The following is a 21,608-nucleotide window of genomic DNA, read 5'->3' as shown; positions in this document are numbered from 1 at the left end:
TTCATGCACGAAACTATATGGGAACATATGCATATGCAAAAAATATATATATATATTCACAATGTTGTATTGGGGTAGTGCTTTTAAATCTTATCTTTTTAGCTGCATGTTTCTTTCTGATGTCAGCATCAAACGTAAATGAAATTATATTTATAGCAAAATGTCAAAATGAGTGACGTCCTTCAATTCAAGGGACACTTCAAACCATGCATCCACATAAATCTGATTATATAGCTTCAAAATAAATGCACCAAACTTAGAGATAAAATCTTGTGCATTTGTGCTGCCCTATGGATTCTCAGGTCACTGATTCATTCTGTCATTCAGCTATGCATAGATGCTTTCAGAAACAATTTTATCTGTTTTTTATCCTTTCGGGAGCAGAGGATGACAGAATATATTACCTTTATACATAAAGACAAAACAATTCGTATCCTGTTGAATGCTACTTCTGACATGAATGACATCACCTGTCAGCTTCCAAGGTGAAGACATCTAAGCAAAGAAATTCCATACCCCCTATAAAAATGATTTAAAATGATTTTTCCTGAATACTACATTATAGCTGCATTCATCTGTTAATTTTGTGGATGCAAACAGCATAATAGATATACAATAATCATACACACTTTGCACTTCTCTCTCATTCAGAATATTTAAGCTGCAGAATCAACACACTTTTTAAATGAATTATCTTTATTCCTCTCATACGTAGGAATGAGTGTTTCTGGGTTGATCTGTCTAAGCCACTAGGTGTTGAGTCATCTAAAAAACAAAGACGAACAACGAAGTGAAAAAAGTCTCATAGATAAGACTGTGCACATAGGAAGTCTGGAAGGAGGCAGAGTGTGTCTTACACACAAGATTATCAAGAGAATCATACAGGGACATACTGGAGTTAGACAGCGCCTTGTATATGGAAGTAAAACGTAGCAATGAGTGATGGGGCAGCTCAGAAAAATATTCACACCAAACAAAAATTTCCAAAAAGATTTTTAAAGAAATACAGTAAATATGAAACAGTGTCAAGCAAAAACAAATCAGGTCCTTATCTCACTGCCACAGTTGACATTGTATTACAGCTTCCCAGCAGGTGTTCATGTTAGATTAGACATAGTAAGATCTAATAAATACAGTCCTCCCTACTATGGGAAGGCAAATTGACCGAGAAAACAAATCCCAGTCACAGACAGAAATAAATATTGTTGAATGGAGACCGTAACAAAGTCCTGACTGACAGCACTGCTCTGTAAGTCTTTTTGATTGAATATTAGTTTTCATGTTATTAAAGTAAACATGTGTATTAGAAATGAACCATGTGTTGTGATTCCCACTGATGAAAAATTACATTGTTTCATTCCCAAAATAGGAACCAGGGTACCCTCTATTATTTCAGTGTAAAAGACAGTATTTTCTTTGTGACCAGCCTGAATTTTAAGACTGACATATCTATGACCTTTTCCTGGTAGGAAGAGCATGGTGTTTACACAACTGCTGAAACACCATACCATTTGCGAAATAATATCTAATTGATTCCATAAGATGTTAGGACACGTTTTAAATAAGACCATCCTTGATAAAGAAACCATGCCCATTAATATCAGCATTCTGCTTGACAAAGCTTCATATTAGCTGGTCATACTAATCTTGTGGGGTTTTTTTGTTTGTTTGTTTGTTTGTTGTTTTTGTTTTAAATAGCAGAACTTGCTACAAATGTCTGTTTTTTTAGGGGCTAGAAATATTTCTCCTACACAACACTGCCTTGCATTCTTGCAAAACAATCAAAGCATGGCACTTTAAAGTCTGGCACGTTCTAGTAAGATAAAAGCAGCATAAATATTAATTAATTCTGCATGTGAGCAGTTCTCTTCCACTACATCTATGAGCAGATTTGGAGCCTTCCTCCCACAACCAGAAACCAACAGAAAGTTGATATACATGCCCTTTAAAGAGAGCCAATTGTATTCTGTGAAAACTGAAATTATTTTTTCAAGTGAAGAGAGTCGTCAATTGAGTTGAAATACATGTTTTAGCCAGTTCTAAGATTCACCTTGATTTACTGTCATTTCAGACAAGGGAAAGATATAAAACCTTACAAGTTTTAGATCACTCGGCGAGGTACAGCATTGTTCCTGTGCCATGTATGGGATCACGCACATCTGAGAGAAGGGGCCACAGAGGGCCCCACGGGGCCCCTGCCCAAGGACAGCCAGGCATGGGGGGCCACGAGCTCTCAGCTGTCCCGGTGGTGCCACCAGCTCCGTGAAGCAGCCCCATGACCAACACAGCTGGGAGCTCAGAGCTGCCCCACTAGCTGCAACTGCTGTGCGGAGAGATTTCCACGTGCTTCCCTCCAGCGCCACAAATTTCCAGCTGTCACAGTAGGAGTGACTGCATCTGCCACTTGATTCTTTATGAGGTGTTTGTTCAGGTAAAGGTAAATCATTAGATCCCTCTTGGTAATGGCTAACTACCAGGGCAAGGACTGCTGCAAAAGACATCGGTGCTGCGGCAAGGCTCCAGTACGGGGACCCTGAGTGAGAGGCTGGCTGTCCCGCTCTCGGCTGCTCACATACAGATCAAATCAAGACACAGAAACAACTGTTTTCCAGGGCAAAAGATACAAACTAATTCATCTTCTTGAGTGACGAGGTCACCAGCAATTAAAGTCACCATTCTGAACTTGGCATTTCCAAGTGAGGTACTCAGCCTCTTAAATGGAGAACGGATCTTCAGCTTCTACTGCTTTTGTTGTGTTCTGCTTTTTACTCTCTTTCTCCCAGTACTAAAAGGTGGCTGCTGCAAAAGAACATTTTTGACTGAAATAAGCTTGTTTTCCATCAAAGCAAATTCTCACAGAAGGAGTCCTTGGATGGCGAAGGACGATGCAGTTATGGAGGGCAGCAGGATCAAGATCAAGAGCTGCATAATGCAACCTTGGCTGTAATACCCAGCAACTCGCTTGTCAGAAGTTATTAACCATTACACAAGGCGGAAGCTTGACAGTCTGTCTCCAGAAAGGTATTGAGCTGAGTACACGAGGACACCCACCCAAAAGAAAGTGCCATATTTTGGGTGCCCCTCTCCTCGTCAGGGGCTGAAGATGGTGACAGCCGTGCCCTGGTCCACACCACCATGCTGCCGCCGTCCTGCTCCAGGCTCAGGCAGGAGCAGGGCTGCAGGCCGCGATGCTCTCCGGTGCCTGGCTGAAGGCTGCTGTGCTCTTATGGCAGGGGAATTACAAAGAAACCATTTAGGGGAGAGGTTTTACAGTTACCCCAGGTATCTCAGCCTTGCTGGTAAATTAGTTAAGTAACAAACAGGGAAGAAACTCAGGCGTGCCTGTTTGGCGGCACTGGAGGAGGCTCAGCGCGGCTGCCACGCGTAAATAAGTGGGAGCCACCTTGTCCCACCTGACCTGCACCTTTGTTAAAACACAGGCCCGAAAACACAGTGTTTTCAGATGGTATTACAGAGCTACGTTTCAAGGCAAACATATGTAAACACCTGTTAGGTAATTGTTAATAATTCACAGCAAGATGCCAGCTCTCCATTAAGACATTTAAATGTGCAAAGAAAACACTGCAAAAGGTGCCTGGAATAAGCTGAACAGCTTTCAGACAAAAGGAATTACTAAGCCTATTGGCATTGTTCATCATGACTATCCTTTTGCTGCTCTTAAAAAATAATAATAATAATAATAATAATAATGGTGTTGCCGTCTAGAGTTGCAACTTCTGTACTCAATGTCCTTATGCTTCATCCCCAGGTAATCTCACTTGTAAAGGGTGTCAGACTCCTGGTACTGTATAAGCATGATCCATCTCCCCAGTAAGGTTTAGCAAGTGCTAGTGAAACAATCAATATCGCAGAGATAAAAGGAGACTGATGCTTAAATTAATTTACTTTCCATTTACTATTAGGACAGCTCCCCAGTGCCAGGCACCCTCTGCTCAAGACATTACTTTGTGTCATCAGGTTTTTTAGCTCAGTCACCGTGTGACTGTGGCTGCCCTACTTCAGGATGTGAGCAGGTGCATTGCAGCAGCCTGTTCTGCACCCCGTCACCTTCACTGCTTGGACAAGAGGTCTTCACACCACAGTCTGCTGGGACTCTAGACATATGTCTGGGGACAAGGGAAAATCCACACCGCTGGAGGAAAGGGAGGCAGGAAGACAACACAGGCCAGCATATGCAGTAGTCCTCCTGTCCCCTGCCCCTAGCAAAGAACTAAAAGATATATTCATACTCAAATCACCAACATACTGTCTTTTAAATACAATACCCAGCTCAAAATCCTATTCAGACTCCTATCCTCTGAAGGGCTGTGGCACTGTCATTCCTCGCCTTTCCAACACAACACTGCTGTACTTACATCCATCCAGAATGCTATGCAAAGACTTCTTGGCTTTGGCAATGTCACCCTTTTCTATACAACTTTCCACTGAATCTCTGCCTGTTATTACATCAAACGTTAAACATATCCCCTCCCTAACTAGTTCCATCCTCTCCATCAACCTCAGTGATGGCCTGCGTTCATTCCACCATGTCAAGTCTCCACTACCTGGTTCTGTGCCCTGGGAATGTCACTCCTCCCCTCATATTTTGAATAAATACCCCCTAAATATCTGTATCACTAACCCATTATTCCAATGGCTTAAGACTCTCTAGAACTCAGTAAGGGCAAAACATTAGTTTTCTGAGGGCACTAAATATCACAAAAAAAAAGTCTGTATACAGTTCCTGGTATGACTGTGTCTGTGTGTTGTTTCTTCTTCAAAATTCCTGGAAAGAGGAAAAAAAAAAAAAAAAAAAGGTATTTCGTGTTTATACAACATTTTGCACGTGTTCTGGCCCATAAATAGGATGCCACGACACTATGGTAATGTTAAAATCACATCTGTGATGCAAGGCCAGCAGCAGTACAGGGATGCCCACACAAATTCCATGCCCTCCCCGGATTCTGTAAGGCTTTTCATGCTGTCAGATGCCCATTTCTGTCCCTAAACCCGCTACAGTCAGGGAAGAAAAAACAGATACTCTTATCACTCGGCTTTACCTTCTCTTCTCTAATTTGGGCATAATCCCAGTTTAAACCAGTTATCTAACAGCTAAATATAATTTCTGTGGGCTGTACAGTTGCCAGAAATAACTAATGCCGCATCCTCTCCCCCCATCAGGGAAACACCCAGCAGCACTCGCCAAATCACCCCAACCCCACTGCCCTACTCAGCAGGGCCATGTGGCACAGAGACCTAGTCCTCACCGCAGACACTTCCCATGCTCCTGCCTGGATTAGCTGTCAAATCCACAGGCTCATCTGCAGCTTTGATTTTTTGAGCCTTGCCCCTTGCTGATGAGGCAACCCGATACAGATCCTAAGGGCCGAGCAGTCGCCTGCCCACTGCTGCTCTTACAGAGGAAGACAAAAGATGCTCTAAGAAGCATGTAAGCTACGCATACTGTAAATAAAACATATGCTTACAGAGGCAGAGGCATCCCCAATCCATAACAGCAGGGGAGGAAGAAGTAACAGACAAAAGCTTTCTTAGTCCCTGCAGTAAAATCTGCAGCTGATCCTTTTCCAAGCTGGGAAAATTCAGTTCTCTCTCAATGGTATTGAACACTGCCTCAATTCTTTTAGTTCAAATATTTCCTAAAAAGCTGGGAAGAACAAAAGCAAAACCAGAAACAGAATATTTCCAGAGTTATCCTAATACAAAGCATGGGAAAAAAAATAAAAGAATATTTCTTCATTTCTTCCAAATTCAGTACGCTAAATACTTTTCTACACATTGATGTTGCGCCAGTTGAGCAAAGAATACATAAATCACCAATTCCCCACCCTGAAGTAAAGGCAGAGCCCTCCAGTTCTCTCTGGAGGCAACCGACCTCCAACTATTTGATCTCACAACTGTTTGCAGGCTGCCTTCTTCTGGAAGCTCCTCGGTGAACCTGGGGGAGTTTGGTGAGGACACCTCGTGCCATCAGTTCAGTGCGGTCACTGATGCGGCTGTGCTGGAGTACAAAGCAATGTTCCACTGACTCACCGCGCTGAGAATTCAAACACATGTCTGAGGAGCCTCGGCTTTGCCCGCTGTGGATTTTACCCACCCTGCTTTGGAGAGTCTCGTTTTCAGGAAACCACATCTCGTAGCTGGGAGACGTTTCCTGGCAGAACGAAGGAAGAGATGGACGATAAAATGGTGACTCCGTTCTGAGAGACGTACCTGTCAGCAATACCATACCTTTGCAAGAAAAGGTAAATTTTTACATGTTTTTTCTTTTCCTGGGCATTGTAGATTGAAATTTTGTATAAGTAACATGCAGCTTTTTACAAACTTGGACTTGGTTACTTTTTAGTAACTTGGATTTATTTGGATTGTTGTGAAAAGGTTAAACTGGCATTTTTACATGTGGCAATCCTCATGGAAGAAAACGATCCAGAAATAAAGAACATTTTCCATGCAAAGAATAACATATCAAACCTTGTTTGTTAGTCTACAAAGAAAGAAAAACAGAAGTATTATATGTATATTTCACAGGCAAAACATCTTGTCACAAAAATTAGCTAATTCCCCTGCAGTTCATAACACTAACCATCCCTAAGCACCTCGGTTTCCTTTTCGTTTATCATGTTCCTAAACTCTTCCCCTTCCTACCATCAGCTACAGAAAATCCTGCTCTCCTGGGCAAATACGCCTCGCCGAAGGTGCCATAATGTAAAGATGCAATTCACAAATTCCCTCCTCAGGGGTTCAATTCCAGGCTTCGTTAAGGTCTGTAAAGCAAATTAGAACACTTCACCACTGCACAAAATAAAGGCTGCTAATAAGACAAGCTGCAGCAAGGCACTTATCCCACAACCTACATGGTGCTCTGAGCCCAAACGGAGTGCATCAACACAGCGGCTCTCTCGTTTACATCTCCATCTCTGCTCAGTGGTCACCAGATCTCTTTCAGCCATCCCAGTCCTTCCTTCCCAAATCTTTCCTGCCCTTCCCGGCAGGGCTTCTCAGTCTCTCTGCCTGCAAATGTTGGGTTATAAAATAACCGAAAAATTAACCTTTGGACTTGACGGGAGGTCCCATTACTCTCCCTGCATGCTGCTTGTTCTGTGCCCTTGACAGCTGGGCAGTTGCCTCTGCTGCACCATCATCCCCAGCCTCAGCCCTGGAAGGAGCCCTCTTCCCTTGCTCCCCTGGCCCTTTATCACTGACCCCAAAGGACACACCAAGCAGCTCCCCTTTGCTCTTCTGCTTTCAGTCTCCTCTGGCCTTGGATATTCTTTCAAGAGGGGTCAGCAAGCAAGCCTCTCTGGAGCATCCCCTGCTATCATTCTACGCTACTCTTCCACACTCTCCCTGGGGACATCACAAGTAATTGCTCCCTTCAGCTCTGTTTTCATTTGCCCCAGATGTTGCCAAGCATATTTCTCCTTTCCCTTTGGCTTCCAGTATATCTGTGTGAGTTAGAACAAGAGGAGCTCCTGTTTTCCTACAAATGCTTTGGTCCTATTTTAACCAAAGGGGCCAGACACTCTCTACAGCAATATGGTTATTAAATGTCTTTATCTGAACCAATTAGTATATTAAATAAACAAACAAAAAAACAAACAAAAAAGTAAGAAAGCCAGAAATAAGTAACTTCATGTAGGAATTCATTCTTTTCAACTGTAATTCAAGTGACATCTTAAGACTGCTCTCTTCAGCCCCCCAGAAAGTCACAAGGCTAAATCTCACACTGAATGCCATGCCTAAATACCTGGGCTTGGTTCAGTAGAAGGGTCTCTGGAGGTCAAAATATTTAGGAAAGGTGTCCTGCCACCTGAAATCACAAGAGACCTTGTAGCCACTGCAGCTGTAGCACGGCCATAAGGATGAGCAGCCGTCACTGCTCCCATGCCTCTATTTCCAGGGTGCAACAGCTCTTGAACCTGCCAAGCCATGAGTGCCCTCTCTGTTCCCTATACCAAACAACCAGATTTGGACAGCATGGTACAAAAGCTGACATTTGTGGGGTGCTGGCAATGTGGATCATGGAGCATCAGCCCCCTTATCTCTGCCCGCTCCTCTAGTGGCACCTTGCTGGCTCTGCTGCCGCTGCATCCTTCTGCAGCCTTGGGGGTACAGGAAGGATTTCCTCCATAGAGAGCAACACAATATCCAGCTTCCAGCCAGTTTGCCAGAGAGCTCCAACAACCAAGCCTTCGAAGCCAGTACCTAAACACCAGGGAGCTTTGTCTTCAAAAGACTCCTGGGGGGGAAGCTCAGTTTGAAAAATACAGCACAACTCACTGAGTGCATCCTCTACGTGAGCTATCCCAGAGCAGAAGAACTTACAGAAGAACAGCAGATCTTCTCTTTTTAATCTCAGCAATTAAACCAGATCCTGCACTCTATGGCAATCAGAATTTCCATTTACTGTCAGAATGTATAAGCAGGATGCTACTGGACTAAAAAAATAAAGCACATACATTTGGACCTTAATAATGCATTGATACAGTCTCAAGCCATTTCTAAAACTCAAGGAGATCCTCTGTCACAAGCTGAAAATAACAAATCATAGTAGAAAGAAAAAATAATATTGCAAGTTGTGCTAAAACACACAGTAACCACCACAAAGCCAGCACAAAGAAAACAGGAATAATATTTACAGAGACATGTTGAAAGCACTAGCAAAATCAGAAATAGCTCAAAAGACATACAGGCAAGGCACAAGACCCCTTTACTGATAAAAAATGGTATTTGGTTGTGTGGAAGACCTCATCAGTAAAGACATTTTCCGGAAGGAAGGAAGGAACGAAGGAACGAAGGAACAAAGGAAGACAGTTCTGACTAGTGTAGCAAAAAAGGAAGGATATAAAAGACCTAGAATAAGATTTCAAAAGCTATCTAAACCATCTAGAAGCTCGAGGTCCATCTTCCAAAGTGACTTGGGAGCTCCCAAACATCTTGCCCCTAGAGATGATGGTGAGAACCATCCAGAGAGCGCAACGCAAGGCGGCAGCCAGCCAGGACCGAGCACCACGGGGACGAACACCCACCTCTCATCCCACCAGCGGGCAGGAGCTCCCCGATGTCCAGGCCGCCCAGCGGGCACACTCATGCCCTGGGGGCACCTCAGCACAGCGAAACGTGGGATGGGGTAGCCTCAGGCCAGGACTTCGTGCAGGGAGGTGCAGGCAGGCGGGAGCCAGAGCTCTGCTCTTCCCCCCTGCGGTGGCACTTCCCTGGCAACCCGTTTGCCAGTCTTAATGTTGTTTTACTTAGCTGTTTGTTTCCTATGCTGTTTCGTTCTTCTCACCATCCTTATTTCCTTCTATTTCAGCCACGCGGCCGTAATCCACGGTCCCCATTTTTCTCTTCTCGCTTTCTTGTCCATTCAAGGAAAAAAGTACTCACGGAGACTGGAAAATGTCATGACTCCAAGCCATGGAGGCTTTGTTTTAGTCTGGGCAAGATCCTTCTCTCAGCCCAATTTCATACCCGGTGTCAGAAGGCACACCTGCTTCACAAAACCTCTGCCAGCTCAATGCAGGCTTGCCAAAATCATTTTCCAAGGACAAGGAGAGGAGACACAGGAGATCAGATGTAGACCAACATGCTCCAGAAGCTCAAAAAAGCCCACCACTGCACCGTAAACAGCAGCAAACTATGCCCTGTGCTCCTTTTAAATAGCACCATGGAAGCATTTAGTTCAGCAAGCCAATTTGGTACCAGCTTTTTCTGGGCTGTGTGGCCCCATCTGCCTACTCCAGTTTAGCTTTGACTGATCCCAGTTACATAAGTGTGCCATTAAGCTCCTAAGTTGTTAGGTCAGGATCGGGTTCAGCTGCTGCTGTGCAAGACAATATAGGCAAGGCACGTATCGTCCTACTGCCACACCTACTTCCCTTTGTGTCTGGTGGAATCGCCAGTCCAGAGCTCAGCAGGAGATTTCCTTTCCTTCTCACATAACTCTTCAGGTTTTTTTTCCTTCTTCTGATGTTTCTCTCCCAGATTATTTTTACATTCAGGAAGACGATAAAAAGGAAAGCTAGAAAAGTGATGCTGCTGCACCGTAATTTCACTAAATGCATTCAACTGAAATGTTTTAGGCAGCACATCATATGGTCTGTCATGAGCACACTTGCCAAAATTTCAGTATTTTTAAATCCAAAGCGAAATAACCCACAAAAGCGGATGGAGCTCCACTTCAGAGCAGGTCTCTCCAGGTGACACACTGTCCAGAAGTCACACACCCTGCGAGCCCTAGGCGTCCCAATGCTGGTAGATGCAGGCAAGCTTGGTTAAATGAGCTGGCAGCAAAGCTACTTGGCAGTCGATACAGAAACTTTCCCACCAGTCAAGATCACACCAAATCCCTGCTGAAGTTCTGCTAGAGCACTGCCAAGACATCTCTGCAAAACGCTTGCATTTGAGAAGGTGGTTTGGTGTTTTTCTTTTCATTTCTTTTTCCTCGTGCATCAAGCACTCACCCCCTAACTGTCTTGATGGCCTTCCACTTGCTCTGGTATGTCAGCACCTCCCTTGCACAACGGAGCCCAGACTGGGCCCAGTGCTCCAGATGTGGACTCACGAGGACCAAGTCCCTTCTCTTGACTGGCCTTCTTGCTCCCACAGCCCATTCTGCAGGGTTCTTGCTGTACTTCCACTGCTCACTAACTTACCTGGATGGTCTTCGTCTGATCCATGTGAGATCATACAGTTTAGCTGCACTTGAGCTAAAATACAGGGGGAAGCTCTGTTACATAGTTCACACCAACAAAGACAAAAGTATGCTCATCTCTCACATTCGTTCTGCCTCTGTTGAGGAGAGCTTTATGAAACAAAAAGTCTTTATCTGAGGCCTGAGACTGCAAGTGAAAAAAGGAGGAAGAAGCCTGTATTTTATACAGTGAACCACAGAATTCTCAAATATATGCATGTATAAACATAAATCTTACTAGTTATTTTATTTAAAGTTGCTTTAAAACTCTCCACACAGGTTGACTGCTAATTACACCCTATTCACTCAATGAATACAGAAGTAAGGAACTCTATTCCCAAGGAAAGCAAAGCTTCTAATTGTGTTTATTTATGTAATTTGGCTGCCTAATTCTCCCAGATGGCTATGGTTTGGTACCCACTGTCTGGCACAGATCACTTTGCATATAGTAAGAGCCATGCCCCCATACGCGCTGCCGCAAGAACTGTCAGGAGATGCAGGCACACGAACACATGCTTGAGAAACAGTAGTGAAGCAACGAGCAAAAGGCACACCAGAGTTTGTCAGCAGGAATGTTATGAAATAGCCACAAGAAAACTCAAGCATATTGTTCTCATTTAGGGTAGAGAAGATAGGGTCTAATTTTGGACCATGAAAATGTAATCTGTCCCAGTCTTTTCCCCCTCCCCACCCCTTTTAAATAACGGTCTCTGCCCTGTCATCCACATTAAATTAACAGCTAAACAAAGTTGACTTCCAAGCAGGATGTTGCGAGGATCTAGCCTTCCCATATACACATACACTTAGAAAAGAAATCAAGATAATGAGATTGAGATCAAAATATTGTTATGAAACCTTTTAAAATCAAGGGAACGGAAAAGAAAAGGGGCATTTCTTTATGATTTAAGAAAGGACAAACACAATATGCATGATCAACACAATAAAATTTGAGAAGTTACTGCATTCTTTAGCATCCAAATTTCCCATTCCACACTAGTGTCAGCTTTTCCCAGAGCTTGATATCACTGTATAAAGAAATGATTGCCTATCTTCTGAAAACAGAAGATGGTGAGATCTCTTGGACAGCTTACCCAAAGGCTCTATTGTGCCTAAAGTCTTATGGGAATACAATTCAGAAAGGTTTATTCAATAAATTAAAAGTAATACCTCCTACGGGAAGCAAAAGACATAACAGAATGAAAAACATTTCCTGTAGGAGGAATATTTTTAGACTTTTAGAGAGAGGCAAATGAAAACTTAACAGAATACTGCCAACTGGTTTCCCACCAAATTACTCTCAGCAGGGTGCAACTCAACTGAAATTACCCTTCAGAGAAAAAAATAGAAAAAGATGGTGCTCAAAAACCGTCTTGCCATAATACAACAGTGGCAGAAAACAAAGGGATAAAGCATATAAAACCTGAAAATAGAAAGGGAAAGGTTATATTAGTCTTCTTCTCAAAAAAAACAGTTATAGATGTTCACTGGAGGCACAGTCCATCATTGAAAATCAAATCCAGGAAGCCAGTCCTTTGGAGAAGAATGACTCTGACACTGTGCAAACGTAACTTTTTATCATATTATAAAAAATGAATTTGCATATTTGCAACGTGTATTCTCAATTTATTCAATATAGTCTGAATCTTTCACTTGTTAGCAAAGTCTTTGTACTTTGCTGAAAACCATTTTATCCATTTATGAGGCAAACCATTTATGAGAACATAAGGACTTGTTAACTTTTGACTTGGCCAATCTAAACATGCTAGAGCTACAGGAAAGCAGCCTTTTTTTAGTACAGACTTCAGGTGATGAAAACAAAACAAAAGACACATTATCTTCCCTTTTAATGTTTGGCATAGAGGTTAACCTGAAGATACACATAACAAGGACAACGAGACATGGATAGAAGGTAAGGCCAATCTGAACAGGTCAGAGCATATGGAACAAGAAATCATAAATGAGCAGGGGACAAAAAAGAAATGTAAGATCTAGCCAAGTCAACTTCAGGTGCTCAGTGCCCACAGTGAAGGGAGCGTTTCTGCATGGGACTGAGTGTTGTTGCGCATCCTTGCTATGTGCAATGCTCAAAAGTCTCTTTTTGACCTTAAACTGTCAAAAAGCCCTCATGGAGGAATACCATAAATCGTGGTATGCGGGGATACAGAGGGAGCAGAAGCAAGCAGAAAGATGCAGAAAATCCAGTTCTGGCTTCATGCCTTGGGAGGTTGATGCAAGCTGTTCCCATTGCCAGGACTGTGAGGATGATGACCCAGGGATGGCAGCTTCACGGTGGGTAACTGGAGTTTGTATTTACGGTCCAAAGACACAGCACCTAACCTGCTTAGCTCCTAAACCTAGGACATGTGCTACCCCACATCTGGTTCCAGAACAACGATGTGATGAGCATCAAGAACTGGAAGCTCATCAAATCCTTCAAAAACACTCTTAAACCCTCACAGGGATTTAATATCTCCTTGCTGACAACCAGAGTAGAACAGACATGGAACTTGAAATAGCCAGTCCACGCACATCTAGGAGAAGCTGAAACGCAATCAAAAAGCCTGGGCACACATTTCCATAGATATTTGTATCATTCCTACTGAGTAAGAATAGATAAAAACAATAGAAATTATTTTGAACAGCCAGCATAAAAATATGTACAAAGCAATAGATAGGAAAGTTTTAAAGAGAGATGAAGTAAGTAAAATTCCTGTGACTGAATGACAACAGAAGTCTTTGCTTCCTACCTCATTCTCTGTTTTGATTAGTATCATTCACTCACCTAAAGCAAAGCACACATTTGACTGAAGTCCAAGTGCTGAATACTTTGCAAAATTGGACAATGAATCTCAGGATCAGTTTCCAATGAAGTCTGAATCTTGCCCTTAACTCATAAATGCCCCCCTTTAATTTTCCAGAAGCAGAATGGAATATATGGCCTCTTCTTCCACCACCCAGACACCTGGTTCAGTTAGAAACCAGTGGAGCCCAGGATGTACAAAGCTACTTTTAGGAACATCGGCTTAATTCCAGTGACCCTCATGCTCTCAAACACAATGCCACAGAGCCAGAAAATCAAATAGGAGCACCATTTAATAAGATAATATTGCTCTTATAGTCTTAATTTTCGTTACCTGTTTACATTAACATATCTATACTGTGGCTACGACGCTGATACGATCTATTTCCTTCTGCACCAGAATGAGCGTTCAGCCCTACTTGCTCAGACTTCCCCGCTGGTTTCCATTATACTATTTACATCTGGAAGGAGAAAACCACATGCTTGACACCTCCATCCTTATACCACCGCAACACCACAGAAGAGTGAAGAACGACTGCTGCAAAGCTCTGCACCTGCAAACTGCCACTGCACAGCAACTCCATCATGGAGTCAGACAGTGGTCTGGGTTGCTGATATTTTAGAGGCTGCTCAAAATTACCTCTCAGTCTCATTTCTATTATTGCTGCAATTCCATCTGTCCTAGCTGTCAGTTCCCACATTTTCACCAAATGTCCTCAGACGTAGTTTAGTCGGGAATGGAAAGAGTGCATTTGCCAATTCAAAAATGCTGAATATATTTAGTTACTTTGAATGGCATTCTTCTTCATACAAGACCCACAATATGTCTGCCCACCAAGTTTTGCAGCTGTAAAACTCTGACAACATTGAATGGGAGGGACTTAGGCTGAAATTAATCTGTGCATCTAATGTTTTAGGGTGTCTCATGGAAGAAAAACAAAGCAAGTTCAGTGGTAAATGTCAGAACATGAAATTTTTTACTTTAAGAAAACAAAACCCCTTCAAAATACAGTTCTCACATAAGTCATTAAAGAACCCATCCCTCCCCCACAGATACACCAAAGGAAAAATCCAAGTTACCAGTTTGGGGGGGGGGGGGGGGGGGAGGTGTGTCCAGGTTTTTAAATGTTTTAAGGAAAACCAATAAAACAAGGCATCAAAAAGTCCTTTAAAAACGCCTGATCCCCATTTTGCTCCCTGGACAGTTAATGGGTTTGAATTAGGAATTAATGAATTAGGTATGAAGGTGTCTAAGGCTAAGTACAGGGAACAGACACTGAGCTCTCCTTTAACTTCAGCTACATATCACTCTTCGGAGATTATTATCGCAAAAAGATCAACTAGTGATGATAGCAATTTAATACATTGCCTGGGATTCTTTTCCAAGGACAACCATACCCTGGGCTGCATCAAAAGCAGCGTAGCCAGCAGGGCAAGGGAGGCAATTCTCCCCCTCTGCTCTGCCCTTCTGAGACCCCACCTGGAGCCCTGCGGTCAGCTCTGGGGACCCTAGCACAAGAAGGATGTGGATCTGTTAGAGCAGGTCCAGAGGAGGGCCACAAGGATGATCGGAGGGCTGGAGCACCTCTCCTATGGGGACAGGTTGAGGGAGCTGGGGTTGTTCAGCCTGGAAAAGAGAAGGCCCTGGGGAGACCTTACAGCGGCCTTCCAGTACCTAAAGGGGGCCTACAGGAAAGCTGGGGAGGGACTCTGTGTCAGGGGATGTAGTGATAGGACAAGGGGGAATGGTTTTAATCTAAAAGAAGGGAAATTTAGATTAGCTGTTAGGAGGAAATTCTTTACTCAGAGGGTGGTGAGGCCCTGGCACAGGCTGCCCAGAGAAGCTGTGGATGCCCCATCCCTGCAGGTGCTCAAGGCCAGGCTGGATGGGGCTTTGGGCAGCCTGGTCTGGTGGGAGGTGTCCCTGCCCATGGCAGGGGGGTTGGAACCAGATGGTCTTTAAGGTCCCTTCCAACCCAAACCATTCTGTGATTCTGTGATTTTATGACAAACAAAACTTCCAACTGATGGTGAAACAACTCTAGAGCATCTCACCAAAACAAGCCACACAATACACACAGGCAAATGCATAAACAATAAAGTCAAAAGCATGAGACCAACAGCATGCTGAAGGTAAAGCCTGTAAGACTATGGCAACTGAACAGCAATAAATATGAGTTGTCACAGGAGACTAAATGTTGAGGAGGTGCTCCACTAAAATATTTCTATGCATATTGTTAAATTAGTTTATCGGGGCATGCTGACCTTTAGACAACGTGAACTATTGCAGCCTTCAGAGGCAGAGCCTTACCCCCAGTTCCAAGCAGCAGTGTCCCCATCTGCTTGGCTTTTACACCTGCAAGGCCTCGGCTTAACCCCTGGTTTGACAACCACGCTGTGACATCAACATCACAGTAAGTGCAATCAATGCCTTGTGAAACCATGCCTTGGCTTACAGAGCTCATCTTAGATATTTTGAAACTGATGCAGCATATATACTTCTATTTCATGTTCCTGCCTCCTAACAAACAGAAGACTGCCTTCTTTCTCTCTTTGCTGTAGGCAGTCTCGATATTTCAGAATAGATACCAACCATTGTTCATGACTTGAAAGGGGAAGGAAAGATAAAGAAAAGCCCTCCTTCCTCCGAATTTACAATGAACAACTTGCCCCACTAACTTCAAAGAAAAATATTCACTGGAAGCACCCATACATATATACCCATACGAGAATGTGACCTCTTGATTCGTCAGCTTGAGTAGTGAGCTCAAGACTCTCTGAGGAATTTTGCTTTGCACTTTCTCTGCAAAAGCATTTTTCATGTATATCCTTCCACCAGCAGAGTTTAGATGCAAGTGCTGGATGTGAAAAAGCAGAAAGAAGCAAAGGAAAAGAACTAAGCTAGCCACTCATGGTAACTTGGAAAATGGGTTTAAAATTAATTTGCAAAAAGCCATGATGCTCAGGGGAAACTTTGGCAAGCGAGAAGATATGGAAAGAGAAAATCTGAGCATCTGCCTTCCCAATGGATTTAAATTTTCTTTCTGAAAATATCAAGTGAATTTAAGGGAGCTGACCTTCCAGAGCACCTATTAGCTGAAACTGGTTTTGTGAGCATTCACTACTTCTGACAGCCGTGCTCTAAATTACCACTCCACAGTACTCGACCAGAAGCTATAAAAGAGCTAAGCTTCAGCTGCTTTTCCAATTTTGCTGGTACACAACGCCAACACCCCTGCAGTTGGCCGGGAGACACCAGGGAGGCTCACAACCTCTCCCCTCCTTGTGGCAGGTCCTCCTGCCTCCCAGCAGCCTGGCAAGCCAGCAGAAGGCTTCAGATTTCATGCTGCCATTCCTTTAAAAGCAGCTCTCCCCCAAAAAGCTGGAGATGCTGATGTTTCATCATTCAGTAATTCTCAGAGTATGACAGCAAAATAATCAGGCCATATAAGCTAAGTGTAGATTTGGTTTATCGTAACAAAGAGATTACTCAGATACATTTACATAATTTGCCGTATTTCCTATACACATGCTGTGGCTTTCCATTCCCATCTTCCCATCTCCTTTCTTTTAGAAAAATAAGCAGAACACTTAACACACTCAAGACTTCACACCGATCTATCAATATCCAGCCCTGCCGGACTTCTCACCTGGTGAACGTAACCCCATCACTCACTGTGAAACGCTTGTGCCCTTAAGTTGATGGGGACTATTGTGGGACTACCTATATACTCAAGCACAGATATGCAACTAAACGTTGGCAGAATTGAGACTTTAAGGTATCTCTCCATATTTTTACTACATTTTTCCATGATATCTGGTCACATAGCCTTATTTTAAAAAAAAAAAAAAAAGCATAATGATCTTAATAGACCTAATTTTGTAAGTGAAAAAATTAAAAGGACTTAAAAAAAACAGCTGAAATCTGATGGGAATTGCGGATAAATGCTTTTTCCCTCTGTTAGAAATCCCCCGCAGCTTTGCCTTACAATTTACTGAAACCACTGGAAACTGTCATCTCTGAGTTCACCGGGAAGAGTTTTTCTTTTTAAGCAGCTTATGCATGAGCAGATAACAGAACAGGGAAGAATTTCTGTTAGTGAAGTAAAGCCCTACTAAAAATATTCTTTACAACTGTAAAGTGTTCTTGAGAATAAAATTAAATGCTGATAAAGAAGAGAGAGATAACCAGCGAGTTAGAGTCACCCTGTCACATGATGCTTCACACCCAAAAACCTGTGAATGGAGAATGTGAGCTTAAAACCTTTCTTCATGGAAAGCCTCTAGGTGTGACCTGCTGCTCAAACATGAAATCCTCAGTGAATTCTGACATCCCATTAAAAATTACTTATGCCCCGCCACTTAACCCGAGCAGTAAACTTCCCATCTCTCAGCCAGCAGAAAGGGCATAAAACGCTGAAATCGAATGACTAAAATAAAAAAGGTAAAACAAACAATCCATCCTTCTCGTGACCTCCCATCAACACTATTGCATCTGTTTCGGCCTCATACGCAGGACCCCCCGACCTCTGGGTAACATGCCCTGAGCAGCAGGGCTGTGCCGGCGGCTCTCATGCAGAAACCCTTGCTGCAAGCTGCATCCCCACCACGTCATCCGATATATCACGGCACAGATGTGGGTGAAGGATGACCTGCTCCAAACTTATTATCTTGGCGGGTTCCAAAGATAAAATCTCCATTACATTCGTACTTGTCTTTACCACTTTAGAGATCAAGGTAATGGGAAGAAAAGAACTGCTGCTTGCACAGTGGCTTTAAGGAAACGTTTTCCAAAAAGTGCAATTATACTGATGATATTGGAAAGGAGGTAACAAAAACAGGTTTTGTAATGAGTACTTCTTTTATTCCCTAGCTAATAGGATGGCATTTTTTAAGTTCTCAGATCAAAACCTTCCATGTTGCTTTTTGGCTTGCTATCTTCTATACAGTTATCTTCTGCAGCTGAGTATCATCATTGCCATGCTGTCCTTCATTTCTCAAGCTCCAGGAGACCTGAACTACTAACCCTACTGAGGATGCAATAATTTGAATAATTAGACCTTTTAAAGTTACAATAATAAATAAATAAATAAATATCTCCTTTTCACCCAGCAAAATGTGTTATTTTCACCTTCCCAAGCATGCTTGCTTTGCCACAGAAGCAGAGAACCCTTTACTTCCAGAAAACTGAGCAGGTCCTTTGTCAGTGAAGTCTAAAGAGGACGTAATCAACTAAATCCTTTATGAACAATGCCACTGTATGATGAAAACAAATTGAACGGTCAACATTAGGATGCATGCCTACAATGAGAGGGGGGAAAGCGGTCAAAATGTTTGGGTGAAGTTTCTTTTCAAACAGAGTATAATATCACTTATACCTGGCGTTGCTGAGAGTTACCATCAAGACAACACTTGCATAACATCTCGAAAGCAGAAAGTCTACAACCGAGAGGCACAAGGTCCCGCAAGGATATCCAACGCCACCACGGCCGGGCAGACAGCTGCAGAGATGCTCCTGCAGGGCAAGGGTCCCGCGGCCAGCCCGGACACGGGGATTTAGCACAAGCATGGCCACTTGCTGCTCCTTATTGCACATAGCTCAAAACTGTTCTCCTACGGCAGAACGGCATGCATTTTTCTTCTGACATAAAGGCCTTTTTTTTTTTAACTGCACTCACACATAGGTATCGGTTACTGTAAAAATTAGGCCTTACCAGTATGACAGATGCCTTCAAAATATAAGACCACACTTCATTATTGTGAGCATCCATTTGTTAACCAGATGAAAGACACTTTCCCAGGTCCAAGCGAGCAAAAAGCAATTTCTCAGAGAGCCAAACTGTAATATCCCATCGAACTACCCTGCGTTCACATTAAGCTACAAATTACATCGTGACGTAGCGCAATCACATTATCAGCAATGTAACTCCCCTCAAATTCGACTATTTAAAAGTACTAGATACATACCAAATTAGGGGAAACAACATATTTTTGAAGGTGTGCGATGCTACGTGGTCTAACAACACAGAGACTTGTGAAAAATGCCAGGAAAGCTAACCCTTACGTGCCCTGAGCGTCTGACACCGTCACGTGGAGTTGGTGATGAGAAAGACCCACTTCCACTTGCAGACCTGAGACTGTGCTCAGAGCCTTGGCGTCGGGAAATTCTGCCCAGCAAATCTTACGTGGCTTACACTTTTGGAAGTTCCTCACGAAACCCTAAGTGGATAAGCTGGCATCTCACCCTTAAAGAGCGTGAGCGTCTCAAGACCAAAGCCATTACGCACCGTCTCACGGCTTCTTGTCACTGACACCGCAAGTGTCCCACAAAGTCACTCTGAAATCACAAACTTTTAACAAACTCATGATTCAGGCATCGCGATGAAGCCCGGCTAATTCTGAGCAACGTCTCGTCGCGAAGCTAAATACCAATAACCCATTTTCAAAAACCGCTAGACAGCTTTGCTTTGCAGCCCCTGTCGACCTGACGTCTCCATCCGGGCGCTGACGCACCACGCCAAGCGGCAGGTGCGCGGATGCCAGCTCCCTCCACGAGGTAACGCTTTTTCGACGAATCCAAGCAAACGGCGGGGCGCTCAGTGCCCCCCTTTAAGCAACTCGCAGCGGTTGCGAGGAGCCTCGCCGAGGGCAGGTGGCGAGGCGTGAAGGCGGGACGGCGGCGAGGCGTGAAGGCGGGGAGGTTGCGAGGCGGGGAGGGAAGGTTGCGAGGCGTGAAGGCGGGTGGGGGCCGCGCACGGAGCCTTCCCCCGGCGGCGCGGCCCCGACGGGGGGTCGCGGATGCCGGCGGCCCTACCTCGGATCTCCACACGACGTAGGCGGCGGGGCGCGGCCCGGGCGGCGAGGGCTGCCCCTTCCTCTGCTGCAGCCAGCGGCGGGGCGACGAGAAGATGCTGTTGGCCGACGGCGTGCGAGCCAGGAAGGGCAGCTCCCGGCCGGGGCTGCGCTTCCCGCGGGGGCTGTCCGGCTCGAAGAGGCCGCTGCCCGGCGGCGAGCGCTCCAGCGGGGTGCTGGGGGTGGACGACGAGAAGCCGTGGGGCGGCGGAGGGGCGCCCCGGGCACCGCGGCGCTCCCCCGGGGGGCTGCCGGCCGCCCGCCCCCGGCCCTCGCCCTCGTCCCGGCCGCCGCCGATGATGGCGGGGTCGAGGCTGCGCGTCTGGCGGAGCCTCCGCTTGGAGAGGCTCCTGGCGGCGGGGGCGGCCGGGGAGGAGCAGGAGAAGACGCTGCTCAGCAGGCTCTGCGCCGACATCGCGGCGGCCGCTGGCCCCGGGGGGGTGGCCGGGGGGGTCCCGGCTCTCTCCCGGTCTCCGGTCCCGGCCGCGGCCCACCCCCCCCCCACCCCCGCCCAGCGCCCGGGCTCAGCCCCCGGCGGCGCGGCTCGACGGCGGCACCGGGGGGCTCATGGCGGCGTCCCGCGTCCCGCTTGGGGCTGCTGCCGCCGCGGTCACTTTGCTGGGAGGGGAGGGAGGGAAAAGGGAAAAAAAAAAAAAAAAAGAAAAGTTGCGAGAGAAAAGGGGAGGGAAGGAGGCAGCCGCGGAGCTTTTATCTCAGCGCGCTGCAGCCTGCCAGAGGCACTCCCCCCGCGGCCGCGATGCGCACCGGGCCGCTCGCCGCACACGGACCCACGGGTCCACGGGCGACCGGGACCGATGGGTCCCTTCCCAAGGCGAGCCGAGCCGTGCCGAGCCGTGCCGGGCCGCTCCCGGGGACGTCGTCGGGGCGGCGGCGGCCCCGGCCGGGAGCTGCTCCCCGCGGCCGCCCTGGCGCTGCCCGGTGGCGTTCGGGGCAGGGACCGTGTCCCAAGGGGCTGCCGGGGCTTTTTGGGGGTTCTCCCAGGGACTGGTGCCTGGAACACCCCAGTGTGCCCCATGCCAGGAGCAGGGCTGCAGCCCCGTCCCGCAGTCTGTGGTGGAGAGCGGGGCCCCGCAGGGCAAGTGGCCGGGGTACCCCTCTGCTCCCCGGCGGTGTCCTGCAGAGCGCCGGGACCCCGCGGGCTGGCCTGGTGTGGGCTGCGGAGCGCTGCCGGCCTGCGGCACACATCTGTGGGGCTGCCAGCAGCAGGCCTCGGCCAGCCAACGC

At 45.7% G+C, this 21,608-nt stretch overlaps 1 protein-coding gene across 2 annotated transcripts in view; it reads right to left on the bottom strand.

Annotated features, from left to right (window-relative positions):
- The window catches only part of ARHGAP6 (Rho GTPase activating protein 6), a 326,136-nt gene extending 305,274 nt beyond the window's left edge, over window positions 1-20,862 (bottom strand). Inside the window, exon 1 of one of the 2 annotated variants that reach the window (XM_066982167.1) lies at window positions 20,326-20,862. In XM_066982167.1, coding sequence (XP_066838268.1) covers window positions 20,326-20,778 — 453 coding nt within the window. In that variant the 5' untranslated portion in view covers window positions 20,779-20,862. The remainder of the gene's footprint in view (window positions 1-20,325) is intronic. The other variant, XM_048066883.2, reaches the window with a different exon arrangement.
- Between the last annotated feature and the right edge of the window lie 746 nt (window positions 20,863-21,608).

Source organism: Anser cygnoides, chromosome 1 (assembly GCF_040182565.1).
Source record: "Anser cygnoides isolate HZ-2024a breed goose chromosome 1, Taihu_goose_T2T_genome, whole genome shotgun sequence".
Classification (NCBI taxonomy): domain Eukaryota; kingdom Metazoa; phylum Chordata; class Aves; order Anseriformes; family Anatidae; genus Anser; species Anser cygnoides.
Note: the sequence above shows the minus strand (reverse complement) of the source record. Positions and strands in the feature narration are given on the sequence as shown.